Source organism: Equus caballus, chromosome 15 (assembly GCF_041296265.1).
Source record: "Equus caballus isolate H_3958 breed thoroughbred chromosome 15, TB-T2T, whole genome shotgun sequence".
NCBI lineage: Eukaryota > Metazoa > Chordata > Mammalia > Perissodactyla > Equidae > Equus > Equus caballus.
The window spans coordinates 67,669,060-67,685,326 of NC_091698.1; the positions used below are offsets into that span (position 1 = coordinate 67,669,060).

A 16,267-nucleotide genomic window follows, 5' to 3' on the forward strand; every position below is an offset into this window, starting at 1 on the left:
CCTCTCCCATAGCTACATGACCTCAATGACAAATTAAGAAGTGGCATCAAAGACCTTCTTGGAATCCAGAGGGGACACTATTAACCTGCCTTTTGTCTCTGGCCTGAGCCTTAGTTACAGAAAAGGAGTGAATCTACTCAAGGACACCCATGCAGACCACCATGCCGAGTTGGTCCAACTCTCTGACCCCGACCCATGGTCCAGGACACACATACAGGGAACCACTAAAGCGCCCTTGTCACAATGCGCACCCCCACCATGGGGAACACTCTCGGATATTTTCCAACCTAATCCCTGTTCGTCTATTTCATTTTTTTTTTTTTTAAGAGTTCCATTTTACAACCCAGTGACGGGGCTTACTTGCAATCTGGAAACCAAATGGTTGGCTGAGCAGCCCAGAGCCTGCCCATCTATGAGCACCCTAGCCATCTTCTCCCTGCCTGCCACCTCATTTGCCCTTTCCAGTCCCCAGACACTTCCTCCTGTGGCCTCAAAAGTCAACAGTTGGTGGCTCTGTAGCTGTGGCTGCTGCTTCTGTAAGACTAGCTCAGGTTGCAGCAGGAGGCCCTCCCTGCTCATCAAAATACTTCTGGGGTGAGGGGTTTTCAAAGCTCTTCTCAACTGTTCCCCTCCCAGGGAGACACTGCTTTGAACACCTCCCTCACCTATGGCAGCCATGTTAACTGGCACAAAATTCAGACGGAGAGCCCCTCTCTCTCCCTCCCTTGCAATTCTAGAGAGATATATGCCCAACTGACCTTTCATGGCCCTGCAGCCACCTGATGGAGTAAGTGTTTCACAGCTGAAGGGTCTGAGGCACAGGGAAACTTGGGACCTATCCAAGGTCACCTGGCTAGTAAGTGGCAGAACTGAGTTTCCGACCCACACCTCCTGAGTCTACCTCTGGAACTTTCTAAGCTGCCTGATTCACAGCTGCTGTCTCTGGTTCTTCATTTTTCCCCTTTTTGACCCTTTGGGAAAAGGGTGCATTGAAGGGTATACAGTTTCGACCCTTTGCTTTTGCTGTCCATGAGTAAGGACAGTGTTCCCGTGACCTTACAAGTTCCTGCATCTCTCCAGTTTTCCTAATTTGGTTCCCACATAGACAGGCTTCTGGCCTGCACACTTTGCTCAGCTCGGGCTGCCTTCCACTTCAAGGGCTGTCTCATTCATCTTGCAGTGGGCCAAAGAGGTTGTCCCCCTGGAACCTTCGCCTCTTCCTCCCTGCCTGGGAACCAGAGAAAGGTCCTTTCTGAACCCAGAGCTCTGTTTAAAGAGAGTCTCCAGTTTCTCCTGAGTCCCTTCCCACAGGGCCCAGGACCTCTTATCTGCTCTACTGAGAAGGAACTTTTTTTCTCCTGGTAGCACTTTTCCTAATTTTCACAAGCTAGTGGCAGGACAGCTGGCATTCTTTCTTCCTTGCCTCATAAATACTTAATCCATCTGCCTGGCTCTGCCTACCCCCGAATCTGAAAAATGAAGGCAAAAACACAAAGCACATCCTTTCTGAGAGCATGCTATTTTGAAATGGCTGTCACAGGGACACCTGCCATCTACCAGGTACCTACAAAGTGCTAAGCAGGGACACTCCTCAGCTCTGGTGTTTGCAGCCACCCGTAACAGGAGATCTGATTGTTTCCAGGTTACAGATGAGGCACAGAGGGTAAATTACTCTCCCAAAGTCACCCGGCTGCTAAGTGCGTAGGCCAAGATTTGAACCCTGTCCTCTCTGCCTCCAAAGCCCGCTCTGTTCCTACTACCCCCCTCACGGGAAGAGGCCAAGACAGCATTTCCATTTCCCAACCTCCTCTCCTCTGTGTGTGACACACAGCGCACGTGCACACCCCCATCTCTTATCCTAGGAGAGGTTCAACTTTTTTAGTTAAATGAATTTTAAATAATTGTGTTTGGAGGGATATCAAAAAATATTTACATCTCTGGGGCTGGCCTGGTGGCGCAGTGGTTAAGTTCTGCTTCAGCGGCCCAGCGTTTGCCAGTTCAGATCCCGGGTGCAGACATGGCACCACTTGGCAAGCCATGCTGTGGCTGGTGTCCCACATATAAAGTAGAGGAAAATGGGCACAGATGTTAGCTCAGGGCCAGTCTTCCTCAGCAAAAAGAGGAGGATTGGCAGCAGATGTTAGCTCAGGGCTAATCTTCCTCAAAAAAAAAAAAAATTTACATCTCCTTTTCCTCCTGCCCTAAATAACTGGTTGGGAACCCTGGCAAGGTGCTGGCCAGGTGGAGGCAGGAAGCTACCACACACTGCCGTCACGGGTCAGAGCCTGGGACACCCTCCCCATGTAGAGGAGCTTCAGGCTAGGCTGGGGGCCAGTGTTCTCCCACCCGCTGCAAACTCCATGTCAGCCAGGACGTGACCCTGCAGGTCCCTTTGTCCAGCCCCTCCCTACTTACTCTCACCCAGGGACAACCTTGCTTTCAGACTCAGACCCAGCCTGGGGCATCCCACACTAGCTCTGGGCACAAGGACAGGATGTAGGGACAGCAGGTGCTCCACCTCTGGCACGAGGCCACCTAGTTCTGTTTCACCCAGCACAACTCGTTTTTCAAATGTCCTAGTTTCAGCCTCCCTTCCTACAACCTGGGCCAAATCGTCCACCCCCAGATTTCTGTCCCCTGCTCCTGGGCTTGGCTGGGCAATGGCTGGGCTGCTGGAGGCTGACGTGAGCCAAGAGCTATGAAGGCAGGAGACGGAGGTGGCATCAGACGCCTTTTGGGATCTGTGCCTGTCCCAAGCACTAGCACCCCCCTGCCCGCCACAGTCAGACCCATTCTTCATGCTTGTGGCCTTGAGAACAGAGAGTGCCTGGCTTCCTTGGAGAACAGGCTGCCCTTGGCTACCCACAGCCTGTTCTCGGCCCAGCGCCAACCCAGGGAGCCAGAGAGAACCACCGAACCAGATGCAGGCCTCCCACACCCATCCCTTCCAGCCAGCTGGGGCTGGCGCCATTCTATAAGATATGGACAAACACCTACTGTGTGCAGGGTTCTTTGTGGGGGAGAGGGGCTCAGGGTGCAAGACATGGTAAGTGAAGAAGCTCCCCATCTAGTTGGGAAGACAAGTACCATATAAGGCAGTATTCGTTGCCGAGGGATTGTGCTCATTGGCAAGCAGACCTACCCAATCAGCACGAGGCATTAAAACTGTGCTGGGGTTTCAAGAAGGAAGAGAGCGCTCCTGCCTTCAAGAAACACACATACAACAAGAAATACAATGCAATGTGCTGCGCGTCCAAGGCAGGTGGAAACGGGGCTTTAGGGAGACGCAGAGGGCGAGGTTCCTGGTCAGGGAAGGCTGCCAGGAGCCCACCCCTTGGCCCTCCAGCGGGACCTCACTCTAGCCTGTACCCGATTTAAACCTTGGCTCCCAGCAGCCGCCAAACCCAAGTATGCTTCCCAGCTGAGCTTAAACAGCTCCCCCTTCTCCCCAATTCGGATGACAAGTCTGCGTGTTTAAGTTTCCTTTCGGGCTTTTCTATTTACGTTGTCATTGATTACTTTGCTCCTAACTCCTCTGATTTCAATTTGGACTGATTTGATCCTAATTTTATTACCATGTAATCTGAATGTGCAGAATTACTGTAATTATGCTGCTGAGGGAAACAGCTCCTCCACGGCGCGCAGACCTAAATTTAGGGCTTCTTGGCGAGGGCAGCCGTTGGCTGGGTGGACCCACAGCCGTCACAGAGCCGGCGGCCATTGGAAGCACAGACGCCCTCCCCTGCCTCACCCTTGGCGAGGTGGATATTTGGGGCTTCATCTTAGTGATGGGCTTGAGGTCCCTCTCAGGAGCCCCAGGAACACGCAGTGGTGTGAGCTGGGGGGCGGTGAGCCCACCCTCTCTGCATCCTCTGGCTCACACCACCCTCTCTTGCATGTGCTCAGCCTGGGTGTCTCCTCTCTGCCAGTACCCACGTCCCACCCACATCCCAAAGGTACCCTCCCTCTAGGGTGCAAGATGCTAACAGTCTCCCTAAAAACACTTGGGGAACAAGAAGTTATCCTGCTAATCCTGGGCTGAGGAAAGCAAGCTGACAGAAGGGCCCGCTGCTGGCCCACTGGGATCCTTCCCAGACTTACAAGCCTAGTCCAAGGCCTCCTCCTCCAGGAAGCCTCCTTGACCCGTCCAGCCCTTTTCATATTTTGTATCATTTATACACATATGAAAAAGAGACTACTATTATTTCTACTTTACAAATGAGGAAACCGAGGCACAGCAAGATTATGTACCTCACTCAAAGCCACACAGGGGGGCGGGCAGTGAAACTCCTACCCCCCTCATCCCACTGCCTCTTCCAAATGCCTAGAGCGTGTTAGAGATCAGTCTTATAGAACATTGCACAAAGCCTGGGGCCAGCAGCCATGCGGGCACTGCAGACATGGGGTTCTGAGGACCAGCAAGTCAGAGGGGAAGGTGCTGTTTCCCTACCCTCCTCCTGCTGAGGAGTCAGTCCTCTCTGCAGCAGAGGGGACGAGGCCCACGGGGGTGCTGAGGCAGGGACCCAGGAGGGGGTCCTTGAGAGAGCTGGTGGGAAGGGTTAGAATACAGGGTCTCCCTTCCCAGGGCTGGACACTCAAGGAGGGGGGAGCGGCTGGAGGAGCTGGAGAGGCTGCTAATTCTGAAGCGCTTGCTGTATGCACCTGGTGCCTGGCACCTGCTGCCTTGGAACAAGCTGGACACACAACCGCAGGGGTAGGCAGGGGTGTCAGGACAACAGGAAGGGGAGGATGGTGTATGGCAGAAGCTTCCTCTTTGGGAGATGCTGGGCCCAGAGGCCACATGAAGGAACTGGGCCTATTTAGCCCGAAGAGAGGCGATATGGGTAGGGCTGACAGCCAACTCGTGGGAGAGAGGATGCACTGTTCTGTGCTGCTCAAGAGGGTGGAAATAGGACCACCCCTGACATCAGGAGGCTGATGTGGACCTGCGGAAGCCAGGCTGTCAGGAAGTGGGCTCCCAGTGAGAGGAGAACCCGTGCAGAGGCCCCTCCACGAGAGCCGCCCCCAGGCCTGGAGCAGCAGCCCAGCGGAGCCAGGGGGAGGGAGGTACCAAGGCAAGGCCTGGGGGTCTGGGCTCCCAGCCCAGTGCTCTTTTGCCACTCCATGCTGTTCATCTCCAGCGCTTCAGGAGCCTGCAGTAAAGCCATGGCTGTGGACAGGGCACACCTTGCGCTTTTCTCCTAACAGGTCAGCTGCCTCTGCTGGGCCCAAGGCAGGGACCTGGGGGCTGGAGCCCAGAGGAAGGAGGGGGCTGGCAGAAGAGGCCACCTTCCCATTCTGCTGAGAGCTGGTTCTGACCAGTCAGAATGGCACCTTGCAGGCCCTCATGTATTGGATGTTAGGGAGTCTGAAGCCCCCACAACGATGGATTGGCCCAGGTAACTCCGAGGTCTTGCCTACTACCCCACTGCTGGGCAGGTGGGGACACTTCTACGTTTGACTCCGCATTTGGCTCCCTGGAGACCACATTTCAAGGCAGAATCACAAACCCAACAGCAGCCTGGGTTGGGGACATGCTGTTGGAGACAGAGGCTGGAGTTTTCTCAGAAGCCTTTCTCCACACAGCTTCCCATGCTCCCCCACCCTATACACACTGCACGCACCCTCACATACAAAGCAAGACATGCACACCCCCAGCTCATGCCCCCTGCCACCACCCTCCTGCAGGAAGCCAGCAGGACCTGGGCCCTGCCCGCCTCTCCTCCTGCAGCTCACTCACCCAGTGCAGGGACCCGATGCAGACCTTGGCAGCCATCAGGGGCACAGTGGGGTCCGAGGGCCGCAGCTTCATGCACTCCCGCAGCAGCGACACGGCATAGGCTGACTGCGGAAGAAAGAAAGGCAACACCATTACTCGCAGCCCTGGGTCGTGACAGACTGGGCGCCTGGTGCCTACAATTGGGGGAGCTCCCTAACAGCCAGTCCTTGCTCTGCACTCCTTCCCTCCCAAGATCCAGGAAGAGGGCCTAGCAGCAGGAGCCCAGGTGGTGCTGGCAGGCAAGTCCCTCCCGGGCCTCAGTTTCCTTGTCTGGAGAATGGAGGCTGTGACCCTTGCCCAGAGGTGATGTGACAACAGCTAAGGTAACAACAGATGGAAGCTCTTCAAAGGGAATTCAAAGGCGAACCACAGAAATCTTAGAGGTAGAAGGGACTTTCCCAAACTTCTGAGTCAACACCTTTAGTTTACAGGTGACAAGACGAGGCCCAAATCACATGGGGACCATGTGGAGGAGGCTGGGCTAGTGGCAGGGGGTAGGCAGACGCAGAAAGGCTGGCAGAGAGGGAAGAGGAGAGAAGCTAAACTGGCAGAGTCTCCAGACAGGAATCTGGGGACGCCCTAAGGCTTCAGGGCTTCAGCCATGGAGACGGGGCCAGACTGGACCAGCTGAGGATGGCCAAGTATGGAGGGAGGGCCAGTATGGGAGAGCATCCAGAGCCAGGCAGGGACATTACCACTAACAATAAGAAGAAGAACACCAGCTAACACTTATCCAGATCATACTATGCTCCAGGCATTGGTGTAAGTCAGAGGTCAGCAAAACACAGCCCACAGGCCAAGTCCGGCCCTCTGCCTGCTTTTGTAAATAAAATTTTATTAGAACTCAGCCACGCCCATCATGCTAGTATCGCCTATGGCTGCTTTCACGATGCAAAGGCAGTGTGGAGTAGTTCCCAGAGACTCTTTGCCCTGCAAAGTCAAAAATGTCTACTACCTGGCCCTTTACAGAAAGTCTGCCATTTTAAGTGCTTTATAAATATTAAATCATTTAATTTTTACAGCTTTCCTATAAGGTAGGCGCTATGTCTCTATTGAAAGAGAAAGTGAAACGCAGAGAAGTAAAGTAGCCTGTTCAAAGCCACACTGTCCATAGGCCACTCAGCTGGCGTTTGAACAGTTAGGCTCCAGGCTCGTAACCACTGCCTTATCCTGCCTCTGTGGTGACTACCTAGGTCAGAGAGGAGGCCTCTGTCTCCCTGATACACACACATATACACACAGACACACTCAGGGCTGGAACCTTCTGACTGAGTCCAGTGCTTTTCCACCAGCACGCACACTTCCATCCCCGTGTCACCTCCAGATAGGCAGGGGCGTGTGGGTGTAACCACGAGGATTCCCACAGGCCAGGCCCTACTGTGGCCGAGCTCCCCACCAGTAATGACCTCGCACCCTCCCCAGCACTCTGGTGGTACTACTGCGGAAATGGGGGCTCGGGAAGACAGCACACAGCACGGTGCGAGGGACCAGAAGACGCAGACCTGGGACCCCACTGGTCTGTGTCCACTCTGGGCCCCCTGCCTCTCTCTAGCTACCCCTCCTTTCTCTGCCAGCTAAGGAAGAGATTTTCTCCACCCAGCTGTGACAGACTTCCCTGGGCTCCGACTCAGACTTTCAGGCCAATTCCGGGGCTCTTAGCCAGGGCCTGCTCCGTGCCCAGGGCTGGGCTATAGGTTGTGGGGCCACTGCAAGAAGGGGAAGCAGCGGTGGCTGGAGCCTATCAGGTGCCACAGAAAGGCTGAGGAGAAAAGACAGACGCCACCCTCCCCCACAGCCTTCAGGAAACTAGAGGGTGTGAGACCAAGTCCTGGAGGGTGTCAGCAGGCCACCCGCTCCGGGAGACTGCACTGGGTGCCCACGTGAGCTGCAGCGAGGGAGGCTGCGTGAGGGGCTGCAAGGAGCTGCCGACCCCCCCAACTCCTCCTGAGACCCTCTCCTGTGAATGCCACTCCCAGTACCCCCACCACGGCCCCTCCGTCCACACATCCCAGCAAGCCTCGCGCCTCTCCTTGGCCTCCTTCCCTGGGCGGCTGACCTTTGCATCCTCGAAATACAGGCTTCTCTAACCCTGACCCTCTACGTCCCACCCCCACACAGACCACAAAACGCTGCTATTTAAGGAGCCATCTGAGGACTCCGCTGTTGGAGCAGCCGGCTCTTTTTTTTTGTCGTGCTGGTTACCTAGCAACACAGCCAATCCGCCTGTCTGCTGGGAGACCAAGAGAAAAAGCGCCCTAAATCATGCCGTGGGACTTCCTGCAGGCTGAGGTGCCGGATATATTTATACGGCCCAGCCTCACCTCCTGGAAGACCCCTTGGGCACAATCACAGGTACAGAACCCTGATTCCCACCTTAGGCTCTTGGCAAAGGTGACGTCTGGCCCCTCTTCCGAGGGCCGAGTGGGCCAACCATGCAGACTGACGTGGTGCGCAGGGTTCCCGAGGGGAGTGGACAATGAGCTTCGAGAACAACCTCCGGCACTGAATGCAGGGGTGGGTACAACCCAGTGTCTCCAGCCTATGGGGTCTCATGTGTGAAGAACTCACATATCGCCCTGCCTGTAAGTCCATTCTTGTGCCCTCCTCGCTCATCTGTGAAGGTGTTAAGCTGGAATGCCAGCTCCCCGGATCCTAGGATGTGCCAGGCTGTGTCTGGACCTCTCTGAGCCTGGCTACTTCTCAGTAAGGAGGCGGACGCCCCCCCGCCCCAAGCTAACGGGACCCCTTCTCCTGAGACTGGGGGACTTCCAGGAGCATTCCTAGAAACTAAAGCTAACTTCCATGTGTGATGCATTCTTCTGAGGAGGGGTCCCCAGCTTTCCTCATCTCCTCAAAAGGTCCACAACCCACAGAAGTGGGGAAGTCGCTGCCTGGCTCTGGGCCTCTCCTCCTGGTCCAAGCTCACTGTTACTAGACTAGAGGCACTTTCTCCGTTTCCAGGAGGCAGGAAGAAGCTGTCACATGCCACTGTGAGCTGTCTGCCTGGGCTCTATGGAAGCTCCAGCCCCACCCTCTCCCCTCCCCTGGCCTCACCTTATCTCTGTTTTGAACTCTCCCTGAGCCTTGACAGGACTGCTGAGCACAGAGCCAGGATTCACCATATCAGAATTTCAGGATGCTCCAGGATGCTCCGGGAGGTGGGCAATGTGATGGGAGAGGGGGAAGAGGTTTGGGAAGACAAATGCTCTGCAGGCCGAGGGGTCAGGAAGGCTCCTCACTTGAGTCTTGGCTGTACTCCCCTTGGCCCTTCCCACCTGCCAGGCTGCAGCACCTGCTCTCCCTCCCCGGCCGCCCCGCTCCGCCCCCCCCCCCCCTTAGGATGGGCCAGCATGCTCTCCATTCCTGGAGGAGGCTCCAGCAAGCCTATGAGGGCCCTCCGCGGAGAGACCAGAAATGGCAGGTGGTACAGATGGGCGGGGGGCGGGGGAGGAATTCCCTCAGCCCCACGAAAGGGCTCTGGGTGTTTACAGCTCTTGGAACGATCTGCAAACTCATGCCACCTTATTTCCTGCATTCACGGCATTCTCAGCCTCAACACCTTCGGCACCCAGCTCCGGAAAGGGTTTCCTTTCATGCCAACGCTTAAAATAGAGGCTTATGTAAGTGTAATTCTCATCTGAGGAAAAACCAGGGGGTGCTTGGACAGGGCTTGGTGGGTGGAAGCAGATGCAGTCTGGCGACCCGGGATAAGGTCAGCCCCCGCTCTGCGTGGAGTCTCTCCTGCCCGAGCCCACCACCGTGTCCACCACGCAGTTGTTCCTCCAAACTCCCCTGGGGGAGCTGCTGCTCCGCTGCCCCCAACCCCTTCCTCCGGACTCACGGGCAGGTCCCTTCCTGATACCACACTCGGTAGGCAGGACGCGAGCTACAGCCCAGCGGAAACGGTGTTCTCGCCTGGAACCCACGTCCCATCCCTGTCTCGTGTAATTCACCCAGAGAAACGCTACAAGGCCCCATGTGCGCACACATACTCAGAAAAGGCTCATCACCCTTGCACACTGGCACACTCGTAACTCACACATGGATGCTGGATTCACACAGGGGTCTGTGCGTGATCCTCTTGTGCCCTTACTGTCCTGGAGGTGAAAATCAGCTGCTGGGCAACATTTCTGAACCAATCCCCCCGCCCTCCCCTCACCTCCAGAGGGATTAGAGGAGAGCAGAGCCCCCTGAGGGTGGGTGTGCAACCCCCAGCACACCCAGGGCCTTACCTTCCCACACGCCACCATGGAGAGGGCCACTTGGTACCAAAGGTGGAATTCTCCGAACGCAAACTTCATGGCTCGCTCCAGGCACTGAGGAGAGGGAGGTGGTCAGCACTTCCCCGCCAGGGGTCCCACCCTGGTCTTCCCACCCCCAGCCCAGCCCAGCCCCTTCCAGGGTAACCACTGCCCAAGTCACTTTGCACAGGAGGCTGTAGGAGGCCCGGACTACTTGGTTCCCGTCGGAAAACTCCAGGGCTAACATGTCCCTGCCAATGGCATGCTGTGTGACCCTGTGCAAGTCTCCCACCCTCTCTGGCCCTGGATTCCCACCTCCATAACATGTGAGTGATCTCACGGGTGATGGTGAAAAGCGAATGAAATGAGATTTTCGAACGTGCTTTCAAAGTGTGGACATCCAATAAAAAGAATAGCAGTGACATTCATCCTTATTGTGCAAGGCCCTGTTCTCACCTTTTTACATGTATTAACTCATTTACTCCTCTCAATGACCCCTTGAGGTGTATTCTCTCATCAGCCCCATTTCTCAGATGAAGAGGCTGAGGCTGAATGACTTGCCAAAGTCACAGGGCCTGTAAGTGGCAGATGAGGCTGACGGCAGGGCCCACGGAGAGGATGCCGCCCAAACCTAGAGGCTTTTCTTCGTTCTCTTGTTCTCTACCACCACTGAGGACATCGCCTGCCCCACAGCCTGTCCAGTCCTGGGCAACCCCGCATGTGTGGCCAGGAGTCACTCTGTGGCCATGGTCAGGCACGGTTGGGAACAGAGGGGAGGGACCAGATGGCACGCACATTCAGAGCTCAGTGGTGTGGGTTCACGCGCTGGCTCAGCAGCACTTCCTGTGCCATCTCGGGCAAAAACCTCCTCTCTGGGCCTCACCTTTCTCGTTGGTAAACGTGAGAGATTACTGCTTATCCCTCCCACGTTAAGGAAGGTCTCCTCTGAGACAGCACCGTGCATGGTGCCTGGTGCGAGCAGGGGCTCGGCAGATGTCACTGTCCCTCCCCTCAGGAGCCCTCCTAAACACATGGAAAGAGCATGTACTGCCAAGAGGCCCAAATCCCATCACAAGGGCCCCAAATGTGTGTGCCCACGTGCACTGTGGCAGGGGGCAGGAGAGAGGGGCAGCTCAGGACCCGTGGTCCCCCCAGTCAGAGAGGCACACCCCCAGGCACAGCCCACAAAGCGTTGCCCCAGCAGGGTTGGCCCAATAGAAATGGGGGTGTCTGTCGGCCGGGCGGGAGGGGTCCCAGCTCCCAACATACACCCAGCTCAGAACCCTGCCAGAAGAGGCAGTCACAAAACGCCAGTGTTATCCCTGGGAGAAACTGAGGGTGGGTAATTTTCCTCTTGTGCTTCTCTATACAATGCCATGTGTTCTTTCAAAAGAAAAACACATAAAAATATTAGTAAAACCAGAAAACGCCCTGCCAGTGAAGGGCAGCACTGGAGGTGGAGCAGTCCCAAGGCCAGCCTCCCAGGAAATGGGCTCAATCCCCAGGTAGAGGCAGGGATGGGACAGTGAGGACAACTGGTGGCTCCATCTGATTTCCTCTGTGCGCCACCTGACTCCTGGGTGGGTGGGCCGGCCGTACCTCAGAGAGCATGACGTACTGCCCCCTCCTGCCCAGCGTGATGCTCAGGAGGTCGTAGATGGCCGCTGCGTTCTGCAGGCTCACTGCCCGGTCCTCTGCCTGCTCCGGCGCCCGGCTCAGCACCACATCCCGAGTAGCCTGTGGGGGACGTGGTTTGGGAAAGAGTGAGGACAGAAATAAGCAGGTGTCTGTGCCCACAGTGCCCCTGCCTTGCAGGCCCAGCAAGTGTCACCCTTCCGCTGCTGATCCACACTCCCAGAGACAGCCAGAGCCTTTCCCATCCCTACAAACGCCTTCTCAAGAAAGAAAACCCTCCACCCTTAGCTCAGCTTGCGGTAAGCGAGCAGTGGTAAGGACTCAAGCTCCAGGTGGTCAATATTTTATTCTGCAAAATTTCAAACCCGCAGGAACGTTGCAATAGGACCATAGCAGTACACCCAATTGTTAACATTTATCACATCTGCTTTGTCTCTCTACAATATATAATAATAATAATAATGTCAGGGCAACATGACCCTTCACCCCTAAATACCAGAGGACATTCTTTTCATAACCACAACAGAAATGCCAAATTCAGTGACTGTAACACTATTACTGTCACCTAACACCAGTTCATATTCAGATTCTGCCACCTGTCCCACTGATGGCCTTTCTAGTAGTTTACTTTTTCTCATCCCGGGATCCAATCCAGGATCATGCCTTGCATCCAGGTGCCATGTCTCTTTAGTCTCCTTTCATCCAGCAGAGGCCCTCAGCCTCTGTCAGGACAGCGGTGTTTTTGAGGAATACTGGCCAGCTGTTTTGTGGAACCGCTCCTTGTGTGTTTGTGACTGTCCACTCACAGAAGAGATCAGGGGCTTGACTCATGGGAGGGGAGCTCAGGCTGTGGCCCCTCGGTGCCCTCTTCTTTTCCTCTGCGGGTCCCCCAAGTCCCTCTGATGAGGACCCCCCATATCTCCTTCCCATCACCCCTGTGTCCAGCCCAGACCCTATCCTTGACTCACTCCAGTCACAGAACTCTCCTCTCTGTCCTCCCCAAGGAATCTCCCAACACTGGAGGCCTCTGTGCTCAGCGTCCAGCATCCGGGAGTTCAGTAGCTCAGAGTTGCCAGGTGGCTGCTCAGGAAGGGGAAGGGCGAGGGAAACCGTGCTTCAGGAGAGGCGATTCTGTGCAATCTGAAGCGGGGAGCTCTGTACCACCAAGCCTGGAATCTCACCCTCAGGGATTTGGGACCCTCTCGTTCCGTGGCCTGTACCATGCAGTCCTAGTCCCCGCCCCCACCCCTGTACACTCATACCCTGGGGACAGAGCTCAGGCTTGGGAGTAGCTGACCAGGAGTCAGGACACAGGGGGCTCTGAGCTGAGCAGTAACAGGGCAGGGACGGGGTTGGGGATGCACTGGGACCCCCATCTCCCCCTCACCCACACACTCTCTCAGGGCTGTGCCTGAGATGAAGCAAAGCTGGGTTCTGGCCAGATGCTCCTGCTGGCTGCTCCAGCATCCTCTCCTCTCCCATCTCATCTCCCCTCTGCCAAAGGGGTCTCTTCCCAGCATCCTCCTCCCTGTGTAGTGGGGTCTGAACCTCTCCATGTGTTGGGACTCGCCTTCTTCTACTTCCCCACACAGGACCTCAGAGCCAAGAACTCGGCCTTCCCGAGAGTAAAATGGAGTGCTGGCCCTGTAATCCCACATCTCACTGGTCAGATCCAGACAATCCTTTCCGTCTACAGATGGTTCTCTCATCTCCCCTCTGGACAGGACTACTACCCCTCCTCCAGGTCAGGAGAAGAGGTTTCCAAGGGCAAGTAGCTGCAGAGGCAGGAGCCCAGTGGCCTTCACTGTAAGCTCTGGATGTGTCCTGCGTGCGAGCCTGAAGCGCATTTCCACAGAGGCTTCTGGAAGCCAGAATGCCTAAGACCCAAGGAAGTGACTCACCCATGGGGGCATTTCAGGCAGTAAGGCGGCAGTGGCCAGGCATGTCCTGACAGCTGCCTCTCCAGCCACAATAGGCCAGGGCTGCCCACCACCCCCACGGACATGGACCAGCCCCTGGAGAGGGGCCTGGGGATGCCAGGAGATCCCCAGAAATGCTGAGCACTGGTGCCAGAATGGTAAACAAGAGTCGGCTAGGAACTCCAAAGGGTTAAGGAAGAGGAGTGGAGAAGGAAAGTGCCAGAGAAATCCCCCTCCTTCCTGGTGAAATCCACCCACACAGGCACCAACAGGAAGAGAGAAGAGATTCTAAGGAGAGGCATGGCAGGAGCTATTTCACTGAGCTGAATGGGGACACAAAACTGGCTCTGCGCCTGGCCATGTACCTCCCCACTCCTCCACCTCCAGCAACTCCCCAGCTCCCCATGCCCAGGGTAGGGCCTGGAGAGGTGCCTCCACTGGCAGCAATGGGGGCATGGGCCAGGGAGGTTACTGACACCTACGGCAGCAGTACACAAGGCGTAGACTGAGCGAAATCTGACCCAGAATTCTGGTAGGAGAAGGTCCTGATGGAAACCGGGGCAGGCAGCCTGCAGGGGTGGCTTTCCTGTGGGGTGTGGGCAGAAGCTTGGCTGGGCACATGCAGAATCTGGAGACCCGCCCATGCAGACCAGTCTCATTCAGGGGCTGGTGAGCAGCAAGCTGTCACCACAGGCCTCAGCATGGGTTGGCCTGTCCTCGATGTGTAGCCCCTGCCAGACCCCAACTCCCAACCCCCTCCCAGACTGCCCAGGATAATGTCTAAACTCCTTTCTGAGGCTGCAAAACCAGCCTCTTGACCATGAGGCCCTGCCCTCGTGGCTAGCTTCTCCTCCTCACCAGCTCCCAAGTCCTCCCCTGGCCACACTGGACGCCCTGCAGCTCCCTGTCCCCACCCTGGCCTGTCTTCATTCCCTGTCAACTTGGATGCCTTCTGGCTCCTCTGTGAAGCCAGGAATCTGTCCCTTCAGTGCTGTCTCTGACTTATCTCGCCAGGCGAGGGAGGGTTCCCATCGTCCTCTCCCAACACCGGGGACACACTCTGGCCCCCCGAAGCCCAACGGGTTCACCAGTTCTTGGACAGTGACGTGTCTCGCTCGACTCTAGACTCCCAGCCCTAGCACAGGCTCACACACAGCGCTCTCCCTGGTCCTTGTCTGTAGAACAAGTAACACACGAGAGAGATTTCCGGGCCTGGTGTGGAAACTGCCTCCTGTCGTCCTAGACTTTGACCTTTAAGAGAACAGTATCTCTGAACTTGTGCCCGGTGTGAGGGAGGGGTGGATTTCCAGCACTGGGCGTGCAGGAGGTCAAAGAACAGGAATGGAGGAGAGGATGACAGCAGCATCTCGGGGCCTGGGGACCGAGCTTCCCCAGTCAGCAGACAGCAGGGAGCATCTTCTCAGGGGTCCTCAGGACTTGACACCTGTGCCGAGAGGGAAGCGTGGTTCCCCAAAGGAGAGCCAAAAGCAGAAGTTTGCCCAGTGGTTGCTATGGCTTTGGGGCAGGGCTGCTGTGACATGCTCCGGGGCTGGCTGGGCAACACCTAAGTACGCAACCATGGTAACAGGGTGGGGTGGAGGGGGAAATGAGGCAGAAAGAAGGAAGTCTTGGGGGTTGGTGACAGGGTAGGAATTCATGTGCAGCTCAGGGGCCAGAGCAAGCCTCAGAGGACAGGGCCTCAGACACCCTGAGGCTTCAAGTCCCTCCTCAGGGCACGCCAGCTGTCCTGCTCGCCCTCCCTGGGCTCACCTCCCTTAGGCCACACAGTGCTCCCAGCTCCATCAGCTGCCTGCCCTGAACTAGTCCCAGCCACACTCTTTCTCTTCCACCATTTAAACGGTCTCACTAGGAAGTCCTCCAGATCAAGTGCAGTGACAGATATGCAGGCACCTATGACCCTTAAAACAACGTACAGACACTAAATATCCTTCTCACCACCATATTCCTTACTAGTCTTGGAATCATGGCAGGATACTCTCCCCTGATTTCTCCCCGCCATAACCTCCAGGCCCACCGCCAGGCCTCCCACCTCTGGGGCGCAGGGCTCTTGTCTAATCCACACATTTAGTCCCAGGCCCAGCTCGGCAGTTGTCCGGGCTCCCAGCCTTGGCCCCTCTGGCTGTCCTCCCAGTGGCAGCCTCCCCCAGACCAAAGGACGTTCACCCCAGGCCTCTCGCAGGTCAGAAGGGGGAAAAGCCAAAGAAACATGCTCCTCTCCATCCCCCTCATCCAACAGCTCATGACTGCCTGCAGGACGCAGTCGGGGTCTTTGGACAAGCATCCCTGAAGCAAACACAGGGCCTTAGGAAAAGGGCCGCAAGGGAATCTCCATTTCCCCAGGCGGGCCAGCCCGTTCGAGACCAAAGGCAGGCCGACTCTTGCTCAAATAGACGTCCCTTAGGTGTGTGCCATGCATTTCAGGAGCTGAATTCTCACTGCCATCATCTCATCTGGCCTCACAGTGACCCCAGGGAGGGGCAGGATGAAACCACTGACACCCCCTTTGCAGATGGGGAAACTGGGCCCCCTGAAGGTGAACTAACTTGTGCTAGGTCCCTGGGAGTTAAGGCTGAGCCTCCGACGGCCAGTCCCGGGCGGCTGCGCTCCTGCTGCCTCGTGGGCCTCCTCCATCAGCCCCAGTTCCGACCCTCTGCTGACTGCAGGGCCTCGGC

The 16,267-nt window shown here is 56.3% G+C and overlaps 1 protein-coding gene across 5 annotated transcripts in view; it reads right to left on the bottom strand.

Annotated features, from left to right (window-relative positions):
- The window catches only part of TTC7A (tetratricopeptide repeat domain 7A), a 121,370-nt gene that overhangs the window by 51,941 nt on the left and 53,162 nt on the right, over positions 1–16,267 (bottom strand). For all 5 annotated transcript variants that reach the window (XM_023619128.2, XM_070235510.1, XM_023619129.2 and 2 more), the window contains 3 exons: positions 11,620–11,757; positions 10,012–10,095; positions 5,741–5,845 (listed from right to left, as the gene is read on the bottom strand). In XM_023619128.2, coding sequence (XP_023474896.1) covers positions 5,741–5,845; positions 10,012–10,095; positions 11,620–11,757 — 327 coding nt within the window. The remainder of the gene's footprint in view (positions 1–5,740; positions 5,846–10,011; positions 10,096–11,619; positions 11,758–16,267) is intronic.